Source organism: Rhea americana, unplaced genomic scaffold (genome assembly GCF_003343005.1).
Source record: "Rhea americana isolate MKP2758 unplaced genomic scaffold, rheAme1 scaffold_14, whole genome shotgun sequence".
NCBI classification, from domain to species: Eukaryota; Metazoa; Chordata; class Aves; order Rheiformes; family Rheidae; genus Rhea; species Rhea americana.
In genome coordinates, this window is record NW_028185483.1 from 6,213,408 (window position 1) to 6,233,977 (window position 20,570).

Here is a 20,570-nt window from a genome sequence, read left to right on the forward strand (position 1 = left end):
TTTTTTTTCTGTCATAACCTGAGATTTTGTTCTTTGCACGTCAGCTATATTTCTGTTCTTGTRTATGGAGATTTTGCAGAAAATGTGCATTTGATTGTAGTATGATCTTAAATGTGAAACTTTTCAGTGTCACCGTATAGCTTTAATAGTACTTTTGAAGTACAATAATGTTACAATACAACAACATTTACTTCAGAGAGAAGGGGGTGGACTTTGGTCTGAAATTACTGTACTGTAATGGAAAAGATCACAGTTTGAATTCATGATTTAAAAAAGAATTTTACATAGCTTCATGACATGTAATTCCATATACTACTGAAATTATTTCAAAAGACAATATAATTGGCAAAGAGTTTATTATTAGGAGCAGAATATCCTTAGCATTGACTCATGTTTTCTTCCTGAAATCGAGTACTTTGTATAAAAACAAAYAAACACACTTAAAAAAAAWTTTTTTWAAAAAAGCTACCTAGCCATTTTCACATAACATGTTGGTACTTAATATTTTTAAGGCTTCAGGTCTTTTTCAGATTTATTGGGAACTGGCCAATCAGGTCACTATTAATGGAGCTGAGAAACAGATAAGAAATCAGACAATGTTCATAACTGTAATTTCCCAGGAAAGCTACAATAGGAAGAATAGCCTTGCATTATTTATTTATTTATTTATTTTATTTATAATGGAATATTTTACAAAAATCTTATTCAGCCTGGTCTTTCTGAATAAGAGCTTCTGATTAATTTTCGAAAGTTACTTGTATTTATACTTCTGTTTTAAGGGAATGAATTGATTCTTTTTATGTTTTGAGTTTGAGATTCAACTGAATGGCTATGAAATTACTTTGTCTTCAGTTTTATGTGACTGTTAGAAGATCTGCATATTTACTRTTCTGCCTTTTAAATCCTAAGATTAAAAATAGGACTCTATTCATTAATGTTTTCTTTTGTTATTTCATATTTGTTGGTGTTCATTTCTCTCAGTGAACTTCTTTAGAAAGTTTAATGCCTCCCACAAGGAAAAGTGGTATGAAGATCAGTTTGCTGCACCTCTGGAGGCAAATCTAGTCATATTCTACTTACTGTCTGCTCAGTCCTACAGTCAGGTCTGTACAGGCACAGAATGAGCACAACTCTGCCTGCCATCACTTCCTTTGCCTTGAATTGTCTGCATAGTTCTTTCCTGCTGATGTGGATTTCTAAAATGTTTTTAAAAAATATGCTGAAGGTTTTTTCTTTTTTTTTCTTTTTTCAATTGTAGTGACTTCCATATAGAGTACAATGTCACACATCATGCTACTGAAACTTTAAACCAAATGATTTTTTCCAAATTCTTATTTCAAATTACAATTAACACTTGGCAAAGCCGTGACATTTAGTTTGCCTATCTCATAGCATAGTTGCCAGGTCAGTCAGATACATTCTCTCTCACTGCTATATGCAGCACTGCAAAGCTAAGAACTAAGTGTCCTTGGAGACTTTGAATTCAGTGTCCTTAGTAGGAGGGTAATAAATGTACCAGGCTGAATCACTGGTGTATGCCAGTACGGTAGCTGCTAAAAATTTATTGAGGCGCTCTGATTTTCTAAATTTAAAACTGGGATTGTGTGTTACAAATACTCTTATTTTGTATCCTTGATTTGGATTTGTGCTAATACTTCATGTTTCACTTCCAACTTTACTAAATTTTGATCGGTGAGAAATCTCACCGAGTGGTAATTGAGGGTTACCAGCTGTTTGTGAGTTAGCAGAATATGAATTGGAGAAGATCTGAGTTAAAACGTTGGTTGCCTACCATTTTATATGTAGCTGGACTAATAGACAAATGTATGATTTGATCCAATGAAATAATTAAAAGCCCCAGCTTTGTAACAACATGTGACTATTGGATTGCTCTTCATTACTTTCATTATTATATTGAATATTTCATGCTTTTACAGCACGTCATTTTTTCTTCTAGTACTAACGGTTTTATATAAGACAGACTGAGGTCATTATTGACAGTGCCTCTCAAAGTTAAATGTTTTATTAATGCTTGGAGTTCTGTGCAAGTTTGAACAATTCTGATTTGCAAGTTAGTAAGCTAACTCCATTTGAACTGGATGTATCTGACTGCAAGTGATTTGATTCATCAGAAATTTAGTCAAGCTGTAGCGTAGGATTTTTTTAAATATGGCTGCACTATGTGGCGTTAACCAGTTATTGAAAGGATTTCTTATTTCTGCTGCCTAACAGGTTCTCTTTTTGAGTAGTTTCCCTCTGTTGTCATCTGGAATTAAATTTTGCATGTATACCCCTATAATCCCCCCAACACACACACGGCATAGAAATCTTGCAGTATCTGGCAACCTGGATTAGTTTAGACCGAGTTTTGGAAGTAGTAACTTTGCTAGAAGTGCTTTATAGCAAAGAGTAGCTGTATTATGTATTATTAGAGTACCAGTCACATCAGAATGATTTATAGCTCATTATGATTTCACTTTTATAATGCTAATTTTCACCTATTTTAAATATCTTTCATGATCAGTATTTAAGCATGACAGCTTTTTGCTTCCCTGCTGACAGGCCATTGTAGTCCTGACATTTGATGTGTTTTAAGTACAAATCAGGTCATGTGTTGCAAAAACATTATAAATAATTTGGTTTTGTGCTATATCTGTATCTTAAATCTCTCCCATCAGGTTATGGAAATCATAAGATTTATTCTTTCAGTATCTCACTAATGAGGTAATTTTTAGCAGGACCTACAGAGAAATCCCCCTCTGATCTTTCATATAAACTGTCTGGTCTGAAATATTAAAGAAAAGTTATTTTTAGTATGACATACTTCTTTAATTTCCAGTCCCAGATAATTTTGGCTAAATGTAATTCTAAGAGTGTTGTGTTGACAGGATCTAAAGAGGGCTCAGGTGGCTTCTGTACCAGTTTCGCTTTAGCTTAGTAACGAGATGAAGAAAAACATGGCCAGATTTCTATGTACTCATTTGTATACAAGAAATAGTTCTCCCTTTAAAAAATCTAAACAAAACCATCTTCCTGAAATATTTAGAGCTGAAATATTCTTATACAAAAGAATTTTGCTCATTTGATGTACTATTGAATTATCATGGTAAAAGATGTTTACTGGTTAGTTAACTGCCAGAAAATGAGCAGAGATGGAAAAATTCTTTCAGCTACAGTGAGTAAAGGCTTGCTTTGCTTTTTCTACCAGTTACCACTACATTGAACTTTACCCTGGAGAGTTTTGCTTTTGATTGTGTAGAGTAGATTCTACAATGCTCCCTTGAGTACATTAATTTTCATTTAGTCCCTCAACATTTGAAATACTAACAAACTGTAAACTGTACATTTTTTTTTAAATAGACTTCCTCTTATATTCTTCTGTATCTCTCCTTCCTTGCCCTGGAATAATTTATTTTTCTGACATGAAATAAAGCCAGTAAAACTTACTTGATGTAGCAGGGACTGTGGTTGTAGTAGGTGGAACTGTGGTTGTGGGTAACTTCTTTGGTCTGAATTTGTAATGGCCAATAAAACCATCAGCTGTTAAACTTAAATCAGACAGAAACTGAATAAGCAACTCATTTCTCTCAGATAGAATAGGCCTGAAACAGAAAAACAAAACAGAATATTTCCGTCATTTTGAATGTGAATGCCAAAAGGTGTTAATATCATTCTTGTAACAAAACACAGAGATAGCTTCGCTTTYAGTCTAAATGCAGTATCTGCCCCTAGACTAATACTGAAACACGTTTGTAAGTGTATAGACACTAACAGTGCCATTGGCAATGCTGGACATGGATATTCCCCTGAGAAACCTCATCCGGATGACAGTACACGTAACGGTAAGCATGCATGTGGGTGCGGGCAGAGTTGGTACCTCTTGAGGCTGAACTTGTTTGCACCAGCAGTGCTATTTGTGATRGGGAAATGCAGCAAAGCCAAATACAGCTCAGCTGTGTGCATACGTGTTCCTTTGCTGGCATGTCCGACACTGGAGTTCTGACTATGAAGCTCTCTGTTGAATCCTATAAACCTCTGATTCCTGAAGGGTTATGTCAGTATAAATATCTTCTATGTGACTTCTGCAGAGCCATGGAGTAGAAGGGGCTATTTAATACAAYAGGAAAATCCTCGGAAATCCTCAATACGTAGCAGAGGTGAGTAAATGATTTTTTAAATTTTTKTTAAATGAAAACATATCGCATACTTGGAAGGCCTGGAGAAAATGAATTCAGTGTTCAACTGTGACATTCTTTGACAAGAACAGTTAAAAAATTTTTTTTGAGTTGTTACTGCTTTTGAGGGCTCATCTTTTGTCAGTTGGAGACAACTGGATATTTGTTACCAAGCCTTTAAAGAGCTAATGGCRTTATTTTGTTAGAATTTGAAATGTCATAAAAAAAACTGTTCAATGTATTAGTCCTCAGTTCATAAACTGTATAGTACCTGCTATACTCTAACTGCCCTCTGGATACAGATATAGTGCAAGGAGAATTCTTACACGACTGTTTTACTGTTGGAAAAAATCTGTGGTATGTGAGCCTAGYAAACCAACACGTCTGTCTTCTGAACGTTTCACAGACCTTGTCTCAACATTCATTAGGAATTATTAACGCATCGTTTTCAAACAAAGGAACAGTTTTAGGGAAGAGGAGGAAAGAGAAATATTGATAGAGGGAAGAGAATCATGGTGAATAAAGAAGAAAATAGAAAGTGGCTATATAATGTAGTTTTATTAAAATGACTATCCTTTCCTTTCAGGAAATCCTGACAGAGTTCATGAGTCTTGAGCACGTATCCTTCAAGCACTTAACTGGGCCTTTTAAATAAAATCTGTGATTAACCTCCCAGTTTTTTTGGCAGGTATTTCAGGAATCAGTTTACTGTGATGGTTGAGAGTCTGACATAACCAAAAGTAAGTGTGTGATTATATGGAATTCTGTAGATTTACAGATGCTTCTCTAGTTGCACAGATCATGCTGTTCTTGCCACACTAGTGACACAGGCTGTGGAATTAGGAGGGCCCTGATTATTAGCAGGATGACAGCTTTGCCTGCCTGCTGAACACTGGGAATAAAACACCAAAACAGATACTGAAAAATATCTGACCTAGTCTCTGTATCCTTCATATTTCTATTTTAAAAAGGCTTTTGGGGCCTTTTTTTTAGGGGGTGAGGGGAGGAGAAGGGGGTGGCTGGGTGCATAACTATCTCTAATAAATTGTGATTATTCTGTATATTTTTCATTTATGTATTTTAGATATGCATTTGTGAATCAAGTGTGTGGTTACACTGTGTTTGCTTGCCTACAATCAATCATAAGGCAAAAGATTCATATCTGCAACCAATGTGTTCAAGATACCCACTTTAATAATCATTCTGAAAGTGAACTGTTGTGTTACAGAATGTCATGTTACTTTGTAACTGCTGGTTAATGAGTTTCACCTTGCATAATTACTGTGCCAGACTTGCAACTAATATTTTCTATATAAGACTCACTTCACAATTCAATTTATGCTCTACTGTTTCTGCCTCTCCTCCAAAACTGGTCTTGCCCTTATTGTTTTTTGTTTGTTTGTTTGTTTGTTTTCTTTTGTACCAGCTGGCAAATTTTGAGAATTCTGCAGGGCTAATAGAAAATTCATGAAAGCCATACTTTCTGCCCCCCCCCCACACACACACACACTTAAATATTACTCTGCAAAGGACAGTGACTTTGTTAAAGCTGTGTATTGGATTTCTGTTTAGGAAGCATACTATACTAAGAATTGCTTTCAGGACACTTACAGTGTTCTGTAACAGGAAATCTGATCTCTACACCTCGTGCTGTGGGTCTAAACCTAGTCTTCTGCCCTTATTTGCCTCCTGCACAAAATCCATACTAAAATGTCTGTTTTGAAGCCCACTGGGGCTTTGGCAAACCAATTCACAGCTTTGATGTGCTGTGGGGAAAGATGCTGAGCCACAGCTGACAGAGAGGTGGTTTAGGAAGCTACTTTTGGTTGCCTCTCAGGGATTAACTGGTCCTTTTTTTTGCACTGCCCTGGCAATCTAGGACCTGTAAGCCAAGACTAGATCCTGACACAGTTCAGGGCTAGGTCTTAGCTGGAAAGAGGTAAGTCCCAAGGACTCAAAGCAGTGGCACTTGCCTCTTTCCAGCCTCATTTGTGAAAGGTGTTRTTAGCTGCTGCCTCCTGAGAACCCAGGGGAAGACAAGATCCTGTATAGTTTAGTTCGTTCTTCAGGTGGAAAAGGTCTGAAATGTCACAACCTACATATATAGAGAATCAGACTAGATTTGTTAATCATGCTTCTGGTTTGAACTGTAACTAGGAAAAGGTTCATTTGCTCCAGCTGTGGATCTGACTTGCATAAAACAGAATACCAGTGGAATGAACTGAAGGTATTGGCATGGACTATCACTATTTAAAAGTTTCTGATGCAAGATTTGTATTTTATTTTTTATTTTTATTTTATGTAACTTGAAAGTAAATTGTTCTACAGTATCAGTTCAGCTCTAAGGAATGGATATACAAAGTCACAGTGAGGTTCTCATACTATGCTTATCAATGGGATATCTCTACGTCTACGTCATGGTAAAGCATTATGTAACTAACCTTTGTCATCTGGTTGCTTTTTCTTTTTTTATCCTGTCTAAAGGGAGAGGATGCAATGGAATTCCTTTTTGGAGGGTGTTTCTACCTCTAATGGTGATTTATCATCTAATACACAGATGCTTACAACATTCAGGGGAAAGAAAAGCATCATCCGTTTGGAGACCCCTTCAGTCCACCTGCAGCCACTCCAAGTGGCACAGTGCTGCAGGGCAGCAATTCATCTTAGTGTTCAGGTAAAACCCTAAGCTGTAAAATATTAAGTCACTTTGCTATAAATATATACATGAGGCAAAAAAGGAGAAATTGCAAATGTTGTTTGGCAAAAGGAGTGTGTGCAGGGTAAATGTTAGGGAGTTCAAACCCACTTTTGTGCCTTGCAAACCCCTTAATGTTAACTCTGCCTTGTGCGGTCGTACTGTATCTCACAGCCTTTGGGCTGGAAGCAATACAGAAATATATTACCTTTTGCTTGTGAAGTTTTTCCTGCAAATAAGTGATTATGTATGTACCTACAGCTAGAATTTAGCCTCTTTGCATCATTAATTTATGGCCTGAATTATCTAGAGCTTAAATGACTATCTCACCCGTAAGGCTTGCTTGTGTCAGTATCTTTTTATAGAGCAGCTTTTTCAACTTTACTATAACAAGGAGCCAGTGAATTTAAGCATGCAAAGAAATGTCTTTACATAGTGTTACAAATYGAAAAGAAAAAGCGTAACTCCAGACTCAAAGCCTAAGGTGGTTGGAGGGAACTGAAGTTAAATATAGTTTYTGAAATCCTGTCCTCAATTAAGTCCATGCCAAACTTCAAAGAAATTTCCATAGGGCTAAGGTTTACTCTCTTTATTTCCAGCACTGTCATGCTAGTAAGTAATGATTAAAATTAACTAGTGAAAGAAGGCATCTTCATCTGTAATTTGTACATATGAAAAGTTTCTCAGGTATGTGGCTGCTACTTGGAGAATAAAAGTCTGTTTAGAGTCCTACAGAATCTCTACCTCCTGTTAGTCTTCTGATGGTATAGTATGTAACAACTTCACAGTAAATCTCAGCGTAGCAAACTATTCATATAAAGACCAAGGCTTATACCTCCTTCCTCCTATGTCACAACTAGTTCGTCTACTACATCAAACTAGCTACCACTTCGGAGATTTAAGTCTATTCACGTACCTCCACTTTTTTTTTTTTTTTTATAAAAAAAAAAAAAAAAGCTTGTATTTCTTGAAACAAAATGCATTTCCTTCCCCTTCAAAAGCTGCTTAGCTCTAAGAGGCTGGATAGCAGAGGAATAATGGGAAAGCAGAACTAAAAAATACTGGCTTCTCCTGGAGGTGAGGGGAGAGCCACCTTGCACATTTTGGGGGGGGGGGATAATTAAGTTCTTCTATTGCAAGACTTGTTTATATAATTACAATGCCATTGGCTGTCTCTGGCTGAGTGCATTTAACTAGAGACTGCTTTTCATTAGAGTTATATTATTGGATGCTTCAAGTCTGCAGTTGCCTTTTTTTCTTTTCTGTTAGGGAATGCAATGGCTGTGCAGAATTTTTTTAAGAGACAATGGATTTTTTAGTCTTTCATGTAAAGATAAATATGACATTTCAGAATTAAATAAAACTGCATGTTCTATCCCAAATGTGTTAGACTTGGGGGTATGTGGAAAGTTTAATTTTTGTTCAAACATAACTGATAATCTGTAGGTGTCTTGATGATAAGAGGCTTACAGCCTATCATGGGAGAAAAAGATTGGCTACAGTTAAACTGATCTAGTCATTATAATCAACTAATAGTGTTTGGGAAAGAATGGTGTAGGGTTAAAAAAAATGGCAACTTGTTCATCTAGAAGTACTCAAACTCAGTTACTAAATTATTAGGAGCAGAAGTACCTTCTGTCTCACTGCCTTGTGGTTCTTGGGTTCATCCTAGATTGTGGGATTGTACGGTGAGCGTCCAGATGCTCTGTTGTTCACGTACACCCTGGCAGCAAGTTGACAGCAAAGCTGCTGAAAGCCTGCAGTGCTCCCCAGCACGCTCGGGAAAGCAGTCTGTGTCAYGAGAGGACAAGGCTCGGCATAGATGGAAGAAATGGTGAGCAGTGATGCAAGGAGCAGGTAGGGAACCAGCAGAAGGGATGTAGCTGAGGGGGAAACAGAGTCAAATAAAGACAGTAAAGAACCAAGAGACTAGAGAGTTTAACTAGATCCTTGTACTTCGGCATCTATAATCAATCGCTTATTATATCAACTATTATAACTGATGTTAGTGTTCAACTGTAGCATTAAAACTAGTATTATTAAACAGTGCTCTAATGAGGCTTGAGGCACAGGACGGAAAAGAGTATAGGTTGGAGCCAAGGCTAGTCATGGAGGGAAAGAGAAAAGAGGGAAAACCTGAGGAGAGACAAGGTGATAAACAATTCCTGGAAGTTCAATTGGAGATAGAAAATTTCTAATTTGGGGGCGGRGGGAGACTTTCAAAAGCCTAGTACAGAACTTAGCAAAACGATACGCAGTTGTTGCGAAGCTCAGAATCCAAGAAGCTACTTACGCAGGTGGACTGTCTCCACAGTATTTCCCAATTCTTTTGGCGTCATTGATTTCCCCACCATTAAACACTGCGACATAGTCATATCTGCAGTAGTTGTCTCTTTCCACATCAAACTTCTCAAACTTTAACTCTATTAGCTGCAGCAAAAGCAGAAGAATCTCATTAAGGCTTTGATATGTAGAGTTTATTAGTGCTTCTTATATTAAGTGACCTGTTCATAAAGAGTAATAAATTGATTTTACTTTCAATAAAGGAAAAGTTCTCAGTTCTCTTAATTGTGAAGTAAGGTATTTTAATTCACATGACTCATCTCCACAAAATAGTTCAAAATATGCTGCTAATATTCTGTAAAACATTTTGAACTCACATCTATGCAATTAACTTCTGGTAGAGTTGTCTTTATGAATAAATGACAAATGAATAGTAGTTMTTAAGTGTTATACTACTTTCTAGGTAACTAATTTAAATCTAAACCATAGAAACAAGGGCTTCTACAGCCATTGTATCATCCTGGATATACTAAAGTAAAAAGCAAAAGTGCTGTTTTCTAAAAGTCTATAATATAGTGTCATTTCACTGGCTTCAGTAAGAGCAGGTTTTGAATCACAGATCTGTGGCTGTAAATGTATGTTTACTTGATGTAGAAATAAAAAGTCAGGAAAAAATTTTATCAGAAAGAAAATTGCTAGAGAATAAGATGTAAAAACAAGAGAAAAAGTAAGTAGGTAAAGGACTCATGTTTCCATACATATATTTTATGGMTTTACAAGTGGTAATTAACATAAGTAATATTTCTAGTGATAATGTTATTTTTCTCTAGTATGACTTGTATTTATAGACCTTTCTACTTATGAAGGAAAAGGAGTAGTCAGGCAAAAATAAATGGAATTTACTAGTCTGAAAATAACGGCTACAATATGATTCTGTTTGTGYGTGTTGTAAGGAAGGAAATCCCAATATAACCTAATGCACAACTGAAATAGAGAATAGAGACCTGAATGACAACAGAGTTGTGTTGACTGTAGATGTGTAGGATTTCTCTTTAAAGGTTTGTCTCGAGCAAAGATATTATTAATCTTTTAAGACCGTAGAAAGAAAAAGATATTTATACATCACTGGCACATTATTTGATTGATTTGACCTTATTCTACATGCAAAATAAAGGAAGCAGGTTATCACCTGACATCTCATTTCTGCCTGGATATACTTTTGTGCTATTCAGATATATATGTAATGCATCACTTTTTTTTTCTCATTAAGYATGAGTAATTTGGGGGAAAGAGGAAACTTACAGAACAGGGGCTTTATTTCAGTGATTAGTACCGTGCTGKTTTCAAAACCTTGCCGTCATGATAAAAAGATGCAATATAAATGTAAGTACTTATCTGAATAATAGGCTTTCCATAAAAAAATATAAATTAATGTAACTGGGAGCAGAAATGTGGAATTTTTCATCTGCAGCAGAAGCAGCAGAATATCATATCTATTTTGCTATTGTTCATTAGGGCATTTGCACTTAAAAAAAATAAAATCTCATGGTAGAATAGAAGCATCTCAGCATGATAAGACCTCCTCCATCTTCTGAAATAAAAGCAATTATTAATTTATATTAGAAATAAAAGGGTGACTTGTTTTATTGCTCACATAAAGGGAAGTGGAGCTATTTGCCAAAGTTTGGGTCAAACTGTAAAAGTGAACAGCACTTCATGTGAGCTTGGAGAGGAGATGCTTGTTCACTACTTTCTCAAAACTTGCTTTTGTCACTCTCAAAACTCTGCCTCATTTTTGTGCAAACATCCACTACTGCAGTATTTGAAGAACACACATATTCAGACACAACTTATGCAACATGTTCTTTAAAGGCATTGAATAATGCCCCCCCCCCCCCTTTTTTTTTAATGCTTATATATCCTTGTCTTACATCTTCTCTACAGGGTTGGGAAAAGTTTTTAGGCTCATCTACAGATACTTAAAGAACCAGAGTAAGCTGCAGTTTACAGATAAGAGTTTCTTAAATTGCTGCCTATTTATAGGATTGTTAAATGACCTGTATCTAGCAAGCAAGGAATGTGGATTAAAGAGGAATACAGGAAAGACTAAGCTGACGTACAGCTTCAGTTCAAGGGAGAAAGTATCTTGGTAAATGGAAAAGCATGAAAGATCTGAAGAATATATTTATCTGGGGCAGCTATTTTATTTGGAGGATTATGGTCATGAGCAGAAGATTAAGAAGAAAGTCTTATTGAGATGTAGAGGAATTTAAAAAGCTGAACATGCTTAAGAAAACCAACCTACCAAACATATTTGAGGGCATAGATAATCACTGTAGATTGCCTGCATTCCTTGCACATGCCCCACTTTAAATTTCAGCCGTATAATTTTTGTTGTTTCAATGCAATACAATCACAAGGTGCTTTAGCAGGTTGTTGATAACACATACATTCTTGCAGGTAATAACCATTTCTATAACACAGGCACGGCAAGGGTAGAAAATTACCTGATTCTTTGGGGCTACAATGTGCCAGGAGCATGTGACTCCTGCTGGATAATCTCGATCTGGCCAGTTGGGAGTGTAAAAGGACCCAGAAGGCTTCTCCAGTCGTCCCCCACAGTACTGATCCCCTACAAATACAAATACACTATGCAACCCAAAATGCAGAAGGAATGCTTTTAACAAYGTAATTGTTAAAAGGAGGCCATATCCTCCTCTGCTGAACATCCCAATACAAGCAAAATGTTTTGTGCACAGGTTGTCTGCTGTCTCCTTGGAAAGCATCTCCAGCCTCTAGTTGTCCCAGTCTGCTTGGATAGAAAGGCTTTTTAGAGATTTCTTGCGTAGTCCTCCTGAAAAAATCCTGTTTAAGACAAGACAACCTAACTACATTTGCTTCATCTTTGAACAGAAATACAGTGTTTGCTAATGATGCCAACATACCTTAAACAATGTTTACTAATTACCAGTTTGGAAGTCCAGCTAGCTTTATCCATTTGTTCACTGGGAAGAGACTAAAACTATTCTACAGTGTCCTTTTTTCTTTACTTGTTATGTTTTTCTTAAACGAACACGTTAGTATCATTATCATTATTTACATTTAAAAATTTATTCCAAGATTGCAAGATGCTTCTAGTTTTCAGCTTCTTTAGGTAAATAGAGCACAGAAGAAAGGTTTGTGGCTTGTGCAAGGAGCTGCTATTGCTGCTATTCTTGGAAAGCAAGGAGTCATCTGGAAATGAATTCCAACAATATTTTTAATGTCAATCTACGCTACATTTCTCTGAGTCCCAAATTACAAATCTAYGTCATATATGTAATCCTTTTTTATAGTATTATTGTGAATCAAACCTCTTTGTTATGGTAACTTTATCAGGTCACAGTTGTCTAATACATCTTTCAAAAAGTAAGTGGAAAGACTAATGAATCATTTAATGTCCGTACCACGCCAACCTAAAGATCTGTCTAGTCTGATGTGATGCTAATAGTGAAAACGCTGGAAAAAAAGTGAATTAGCGGGGCAAGAACCTAGTGATCTGACCCAGCTACAATCTCCCAGGCTCTAGCAGTTCACGGCCTTTCTGAGTGAAAGGTGATGCCTTTGTGTTTTATAACCCCTAACAGATTTTTCTTTCACACATTTTTTTTCTAATTATTCTTAAACCAGTGTAGACATTCACAATCTGAGATGTCCCATGGTACAGCACTCCACAGCTTAACAGCTCACYAAGAAAAATCACTGTCTACTTTCCTTAGCAGCCATGTCCTCCTCTGTTTTTTATATCAGAAGAGATAGTGACTATCTGCTCCCCATTCATTTTCTCATGATTTTGGAGCCTTCTACGTCTCCCTTGATCTTCTCTTTTCCAGTGTGAAGARGTCCAGCTGGCCTTCATGTAGATGATGTTCCTTAATGCTGATTGTATTTGTTGTCTGATTGTTTTGCTAGCTTTATTATTTCCTGTTTAGAGATGGGAATATCAGAATGGCACACCATATTCAAGATGTAAATCCATTATGKATTTACAATGGCATAGTAATCTTTCTTGGTTTGGTTTTTATTCCTTTTTTTTTTAATTTAAACTTCTGTTTGCTTTTTTGACACCTACTGAGCAGTGGATTGCTATTTCCATCAACCGCTGTTTTCTTAAACTATTTTAACCCTTAGATCTTATTCCTAAGTTGTAATAGTCAGTTCAGAGCCTGCTGCAGTGTACATGAAGTTAGGATGTTTTTCTGCCTATTTGCAACATTCATCTACATCGAATTTCATCTCTCATTTTATTGATTAGCTGTTATCGTATTGCTAGTAGTTGAGGTCCTGCAACTCTTTACAGTCATTAGCCTTCCTCTTTATGACTTTGGTTAACTATATATTATTGGTAATTGTTTTTACTTTGCTATTTGCTAAACCAGAAAATTRATATGTTGAGCAGCACAATCTCTAATCTCTAGTATTGCAAATTTTATTGCTCTCCAAATTCATGTAGCTCTCCATAGAGCTGTACAGTTATATTTATCTTTAGCACATATGTAATTGTCTGTTACCTCTTTCATGTGGTTCTGCTGCAGAAAACTTAGCAATGAATCCACTTCCAGCAGTATTAGCATCTGAAGTCATCTGCACGAGCATTTTATTGCTGTTGGATACAAGGGCACCCGGTTTCACAGTGCCGCAGAACCTGCCAATGCGTTGTCCATTGGTGTGGCCGTTGTACACATCCACAAAATCGTATCGGCACAAGTTGTCACTTTCCAGGTCTAAATATCTAAAAGACAGAACCACCACTTTGCCTTCTGGGACCTGCAGAGGGAGACAGAGGGAGAAATGTGTCTTCAAGTGTGACTGACACCAAGTATCTTATCTGATCCAGTTATTGCACATGTATTTTCCTGTTCTTCACCTCTTGTCAGTTAAGGTCTTTGTGCAACTGTACTCCAGACAGAGTGGTTTTTAAAATCATATTGAGCCAATCATAAAAATAAGCTCTAGCCCTCTCTGTTGCCAATATCTTCTTCCTGATCCACCTTCTGCGCAGACTGACATAGTTGGTTACTATGAGCTCACCTCCCAGTTCAGCTTGGCATGCTTCTCAAATGCATGTTTTCCTGGAAGTACTCATCAGCCATACAACTCCCCGTCACAGAGTGAGGTTAGCAGAATCAAATTAGTATGTTTTTTTTTTTTAAACAAGCAATTTTGAATTTAGACCAAATGAAATTGCCTCTATTATCTTGCTGACTTGTCATYCAGTATCACAATTTGAATGATTTTTTTTTTATTTACTGACACACAACACACATTTATAAATAAAATTAGAAGCTTCATGGCTAATGCTGTATGACCCTAATATTTAGCTATTGGAGAAAGTGCATTTAGCTTGAAAGGTACAATGAAACAGTAATATTTGAAAGAATATGTAAAACTAACTAGACAGTTCAAAAGAACCATGARTGAGTATTCTCAGTACAGAAAAATTTGTGTTTTCTGAAATATCTGAGGAAATATTAGACAGAGTGAATCTTGCATCTTTACATCTGTAGACGTTGTGAAGGAGGCAAGGTTCCCGAGGGTGATGTAGATTAAGAGAATATAATAGCTCACAAGAAGGAGAATGTTTCCTGGGATAGCACTGTAGACTTGCAAGCTTTTAAGAGCATAAGCTACACACTGAGAAGTGAAAACTATTATAACAGAACGTTTCRATACTATGCCACAGGATGGAAAGAGAGGAAACGGTATCTTAAAGTGTGGAGGGACACTAGACAGGCAGAGTGTAATTACCTGTGTTTAATTCATAGACTGGTAGAGTGGTTACCAATTAAAATAATTGCAGCTGTTCAATTTTACTGAGACATGGCTATTATTTTCTGCTTTAAATATAAAAGGCACACTGAATTGCAAACATTTCATATTTAAGCCATACTATTTAAGAGAACGTTATTTTTGTCCTCCTGTAACAGTGATTCATTATAAAACACTGGTTTGAGATGACATAGGACTAAATAATTCCCATATGTAACTGTCAAACAGCGTTTGAATTTGTGACTCAGTTGTTAAAAACGCTGTGTCCTGTATATGGCACCCTAGAGCCTGAAGTCACCTCTTAACCTGCAAAGAGGTTGGTACAGGCAGTACCAGCTCCTCTGCCTTGTGGTGAAAAACATACCAGCAGTGGGCTACTCGTGCAGCTACTTGTGYGTCCAGCGCCGGTACCGATCCTGCAGCAGCACCGACGTTGGCATGGGCTGCCCGAGCCTGCCCAGGGCCCCCGTACGCACGGGGGCGACGAGCCGCGCTGCACTTCCTCTTGCTGCGCAGAACGTGCTATCAATATATTCCCCTTCATCCTTGTTCAGCTTTCTCCCCCAAAATGCATTCCGTTCTCCTGGGCTGATGTGCCTTGTTACTGCTACGGCATCAAAACCACAAACCTCCAGTCTTCTCGCCCAGAAATCCCAAAGCACAATGCCTGTTTTAGAAAACTTCAAAGCCAGAAGTTAGGCTTAGCTCTCGTGCTACTGCAGTGAGCAAGCCCTGTAGCAGGTATAGAAAAATTAACCTAGTGGCCTGTTCAGTCAGCATAAGGCTACCACGGACACATGCAGCTACTCTGAAATATTCTGTGAAAGCAATACAATTCCTTGAATCGCTGCTCTCGTAACTAAATCATTTCCTATTGCAGTCACCTGTCTTTTGGTCTGAATCACTAAGAGGCATTAAGACATGGTTATTTTAACAGAAAATGAGCTAAGAGGAATTTGGGATTCATGTCAGAAGACTTGAATGTTATTTATGATTATATGACAAACTCTATGTGACCTGACAGACTAAAATTCAAAAATGATGGCTGTAAATTCAGTCAGATAAAGCCACAGTTAGGCAGTTAAATGAAAGCAGCTTTTTTTTTGGTTTTTTTTTTGTTTGTTTGTTTTTTTCCCCAGAAGTAGCAAACAGCTGTATGTAAAATAGCATTAGCTCTTTTGGGTCAGGAACACTTGTTATTTGTACATTTGTACAACATCTAGTACAACAGGATCCAAATGAGGTGACYTTTAAAGATTACTGTATTTTAATGATTTAACACAGGCAGAGCAGTTATGCCTAAAGCTTAGACTATCCAGTGTTTTCCATTACAGACAACTGTTTTGAGTGGCCTGCAATTTGTCCATAATTTACCTATCTGAAAAAGTTCCCCATCTTCCATTTCTGAAAGTTCAGCCCCCCCCAAAAAAATTCTATCACATAAATTAAAAATAAGCAGTTTTCTCAGTGCTTATGAGATTTCTCCCACTTTCTCAGCCTCAGCTGCTGCGCTGAGGACACGCAGTCCCTCCCAGAGCTGGGAGAAGGAAGCTGTAGTGCGGGAGGGGGCTGGTTCGGGGGCGAGGAGCAGACTTTTTGCTGCCGCTGTGAACAGGACTCAGGTCCAGCCCCGTTGTTACCCCTCACTGATGCCAACTACTTGATCTTGGTCAAGGTTTTCTTCATGACAGTTTGTGAGGAAATGTTTAGAAGAACTTTGCAAGCCTGCTCGAGGCCTTCGTGCTCAGGGCAGTGCTTGCCCCTGCGTGGGGGAGCTGGGGGTAAGTCATATACAGAAACGTGCAGACGGGCTCCCTCAGTCACAGGCACTATTTACTGTCACTGTTTTCTAAAGAAATGTCATTACTTAGTAAAATAGTATCTGTCATTACTCACAAAAATAACGAAAGTGTTCCACCATGTTAAATCAATTAAAAGCTTGTGGTCTAACGGGGTTACRTGTGGGTGCTGACAACAGAGCTTGCCCGCTCTGTCAGCACCCGCCCCGGTTTGCAGCTGCTCCCAAGGATCCCACCCTGCACACACGCATCTCTGGAAAACAATACTTCTCCTCCACCACAACCATGCCTTTTTTTCTTTTTTAATCTGGAAAACTAATGTGTTAAAAGCTCCAGTGTGCATCTTAGGACATGTAAAACATTGTTCCATGAGAAACACAGGGGAGAAGGCAAAGGCCTGCATGACTCAGTTTTGTTTACTTTGGACTGCATCCGAGCCTGATGCAGTAAGATGTGATACCTCAGAGGAGGAATTGGAAGAAATTGTAGCTCTGTTCTTATAAAATGAAAAGAGGAAGGAGTCAAAGGAAGAATATGTGATGCCTCCCCTGCAGGGTGTGCCTTATTTTTCTGTTTTATCCCTGCAGCTGGCATCTTGCAACGACAGCTTTCTTAGCTTCTGCCCCTCCTGGTCACTCCGAGGGTGACTGACCGGTACTTGCCTTTTGCTGCCCTGTTCTTTCCTGTTTTGGCTCTCTGCACTTCTTTAGGCTCAGACATTATGACACGAAGTGCCTGTGAAAGATGTCACTTCTTCTTGTGAGCTTGCATTACTCCCATTGGCAGCTAAAGAAAAATAGAGTCCCTGCATATTTTCGGAGAGTTGTTCAAGAGCGTAATTCCCCCAGAGCATCCATTTAGACTATTAACTTCTTAGAAAGGGCATGTTTATTATATGTACACAACCTATGACAAAATAAGGTCCCAATATATTTTTTCTGTTATCATTCTTAGCAGATATTTTATGTAATATTAATCACAGTTCATTTATGTTTGAAGCAGTGAAGCTGTCCTTTAATGTTATTTTGGCTCAAAATGAAGCCAATTCATGAGGGCATGTCTTTCAGTTTCTGGGGAGGATTCCCAAGCTGTCCTACTTTTCCAAATTATTTGTTAGAGTGTTTGTTTGGAAAATAGTAATTTGATGAGGAAAATCCCTGAAACGCCAAGTTTTTGAAAAAATATTTTGGCTAATTTTTAAACATGTATTGTAAATGTTTAGTAGCAAAATGCTGATTGTATGTTTTCCTGTAACAGTCCTAGGTAGATTTGAAAAATGTATCAGCTATCTGTAAGCTGAACATACTGGTTCTCTCTACTGAGAATAAATGTGAAAGATATTTGGAGTTATACCCTGGAAAGAAACACAGTTCCTGCTTAGTCCGTTGTCCCCTAGCTCCATCCTCTGCAGCCATAAAAGAGCCATTTTTTAAATTCATACCAGCTTGCTTTCCCTGGTGAAGGCACTAGCTCTTACTCAGCTATCCCTTTTCTGACCATGCAGCTGTGGGTAAAGATCTGTTCTTTACTGGAAGGGCAGTTTCACAACTATATGGGGAAATGAATGCTTAAAATTTTGAGAAAATGATTTAAAATATTTCAGTCCCCCGAGGCAGATTCCCAACTCCACTGACAATTTTTAAAACCCTGCTTATTGTCAGCAAACCTGCTGGAATGCAGCTCTTGAACCTACAAAAAATATAACCTTACATAACACAGTCTTCAGCATTATTTTTGCACATAAAGTATGTTAGGCTTTTATGAGAACTACATGCTTTGCCAGAAAAACATAGTCCAGTGATCCAGCTTCTTGGACTATTTGACACATTTATGTGAGGTGGTGACCAAGAAGGATTATAGAGTATTAAATGTATGTGATATATTTTAGATAAAGCCATATACATTACTATAGGAAAGGAAATAGCTGTACAAATGACTTCTTAGCAAAGCCAACTAAGAGCTGCTGGGTAGTCTGCCAAGGTTGTAATATAACCGCAAGCATGTGCTGAACACTTCTTAGAGCTCTCAGAATAGAGAAGCTGTTTTCTTTAGCCAGCTGAAAAAGTCCCAGTCTCTTGAAGTAACAGAACCATAATTGAGTAAGAGACTCTTCTAGCTTGAGCAAATCAGTTGGGAAGATTTCAGCTGATACCTGAATGATACATTACTTTATCTGTACTATCTATAATGTTTTCTAAAGCCATTTTTATTCCAAAGAACTATTTAGCTGCCACTCTGCCTCCTGCAGACGATGAGATTTTCTAATTCAGAAACAACAGCTTTGTGCTTCTAATGGCCCAGAAGAAAAGTGAATCAATGTCTCTTCCAGTGTTGCAGACCTGTCAGATTGTGCGTTAGGCCAAACGTATTTGGGAAGGTGCTCACACCCCTTGGCTAAAACTGACAGGCCAAAAGTGTTAGTCACCTTCTGATGCTCACATGTGCCTAACAAAGCATATTTCTTCATGGCTTATAACTCAGTTTCTTACTTAGATGCTACTGCAAGTGATAGTGATCCATGTTTCAGTAGCTGATCACAGGATTTTGTTGTTTAAATTCAGGCTAGCCAGGTTCAGACTGCTTCAAATCATTCTCCTTCTACAGAGAGCACAGGTTGAGTCTTGCAAATTTTGGTAGTCCTCCACTGCTTTCCCTAAGTCCTTCCTACACATGGAAAAGACAAAGGAATTCTCCACAATTCATGGGGAAAAAACATCAGCTTGGCTTAGTGACTGGTGGTGTAGGTGAGGGGCACAAAAAGCCCTGAGCTGCCGCAGAGGCGTGCAGCCCTTCCCTGGCTTTGGGCGAGCTCGGAGGAACCGGTATCCGTCAGCCTGAAGGCTACAAGTAAACAGCAGGAAAGCAGGAGCCAGGGTGACCATGACATGCCAAAGGCTCTCGAGCTCCCACACGGTCAATGGAGCACGAGTGCAGGCGCAGCTCTGCTACAGCTGTGTGGGTTGGCTTCTCACGGCTGCGCCAGGCTAACCTGGATGCTCGCACCTCGTTCTGACAGCAGCGTTAGCTCTGCAGTGAAAATACTCTCTGCGGCTGCTTACATACAGTCAGTTGTCCCCTCCCTCTTCCCCCCCAAATATAAGACGAAGGGCAGACCAGTAGGATTCTTCAGTGCATACTTCCATTTTTAAGCCAAATTTTGTAATAGTAAAACTTTATGCTGTTATCACTAAAATGATTATTTCCTTCCAGATTCAATTTTGAGCTTCTGAAGATGTAATATCAGTTTGTGCTGATAAACTAACTTTGTTGTTATTCCTTTGATTTAAGGCATGCTTGTATTATTTCAAATGGAATTTGTGTCTGCTCTTCAGACTGCAAGACGGGCCCGCAGTAGCTGCTGTAATCTCAGCCTCTTCAGACAGATAAGTATACTCTACATTTCAAATCATACTCTTCCAGGTAAAGTCTCTCACAGGCAACCCCTAACCTGGCCTTATGATAATGCAGCACAAAGGTGCAGAAAGCAGCTGTTGCAGCTTCTCTGGCATCCATCAGATAAAACAACTCAAGCGACTTCTCTTGTTTGGCAYGGGAGCCGTTGTAACAGAACACTGTACGCAGATCAACGTCTCCCCCTTCGGGGCCGCATCTCTACAGTAGCTGGAGACCCTCTGACATCCCTTCTGCTCCCACCACCTACGCTGTGGTGCCATCCTTCAATGAAGGTTGTCTTCAGTGATTGCTGCAACACACAGACTAATCTATTTTCTTTCTTACACTTCACACTTCTTCCTTTTTCTTTTTTTTCTTTTCTTTTTTTTTTTTTTTTTTTTTTTTTTTTTTTTTTTT

The 20,570-nt window shown here is 38.1% G+C and overlaps 1 protein-coding gene across 1 annotated transcript in view; it reads right to left on the minus strand.

Moving 5' to 3' along the window:
• PCOLCE2 (procollagen C-endopeptidase enhancer 2) overlaps positions 1–20,570 on the minus strand; it is a 30,400-nt gene that overhangs the window by 5,403 nt on the left and 4,427 nt on the right. Inside the window, exons 4-7 of the mRNA XM_085298695.1 lie at positions 13,704–13,959; positions 11,661–11,785; positions 9,164–9,300; positions 3,448–3,602 (exon numbers count right to left, since the gene is read on the minus strand). Coding sequence (XP_085154821.1) covers positions 3,448–3,602; positions 9,164–9,300; positions 11,661–11,785; positions 13,704–13,959 — 673 coding nt within the window. The remainder of the gene's footprint in view (positions 1–3,447; positions 3,603–9,163; positions 9,301–11,660; positions 11,786–13,703; positions 13,960–20,570) is intronic.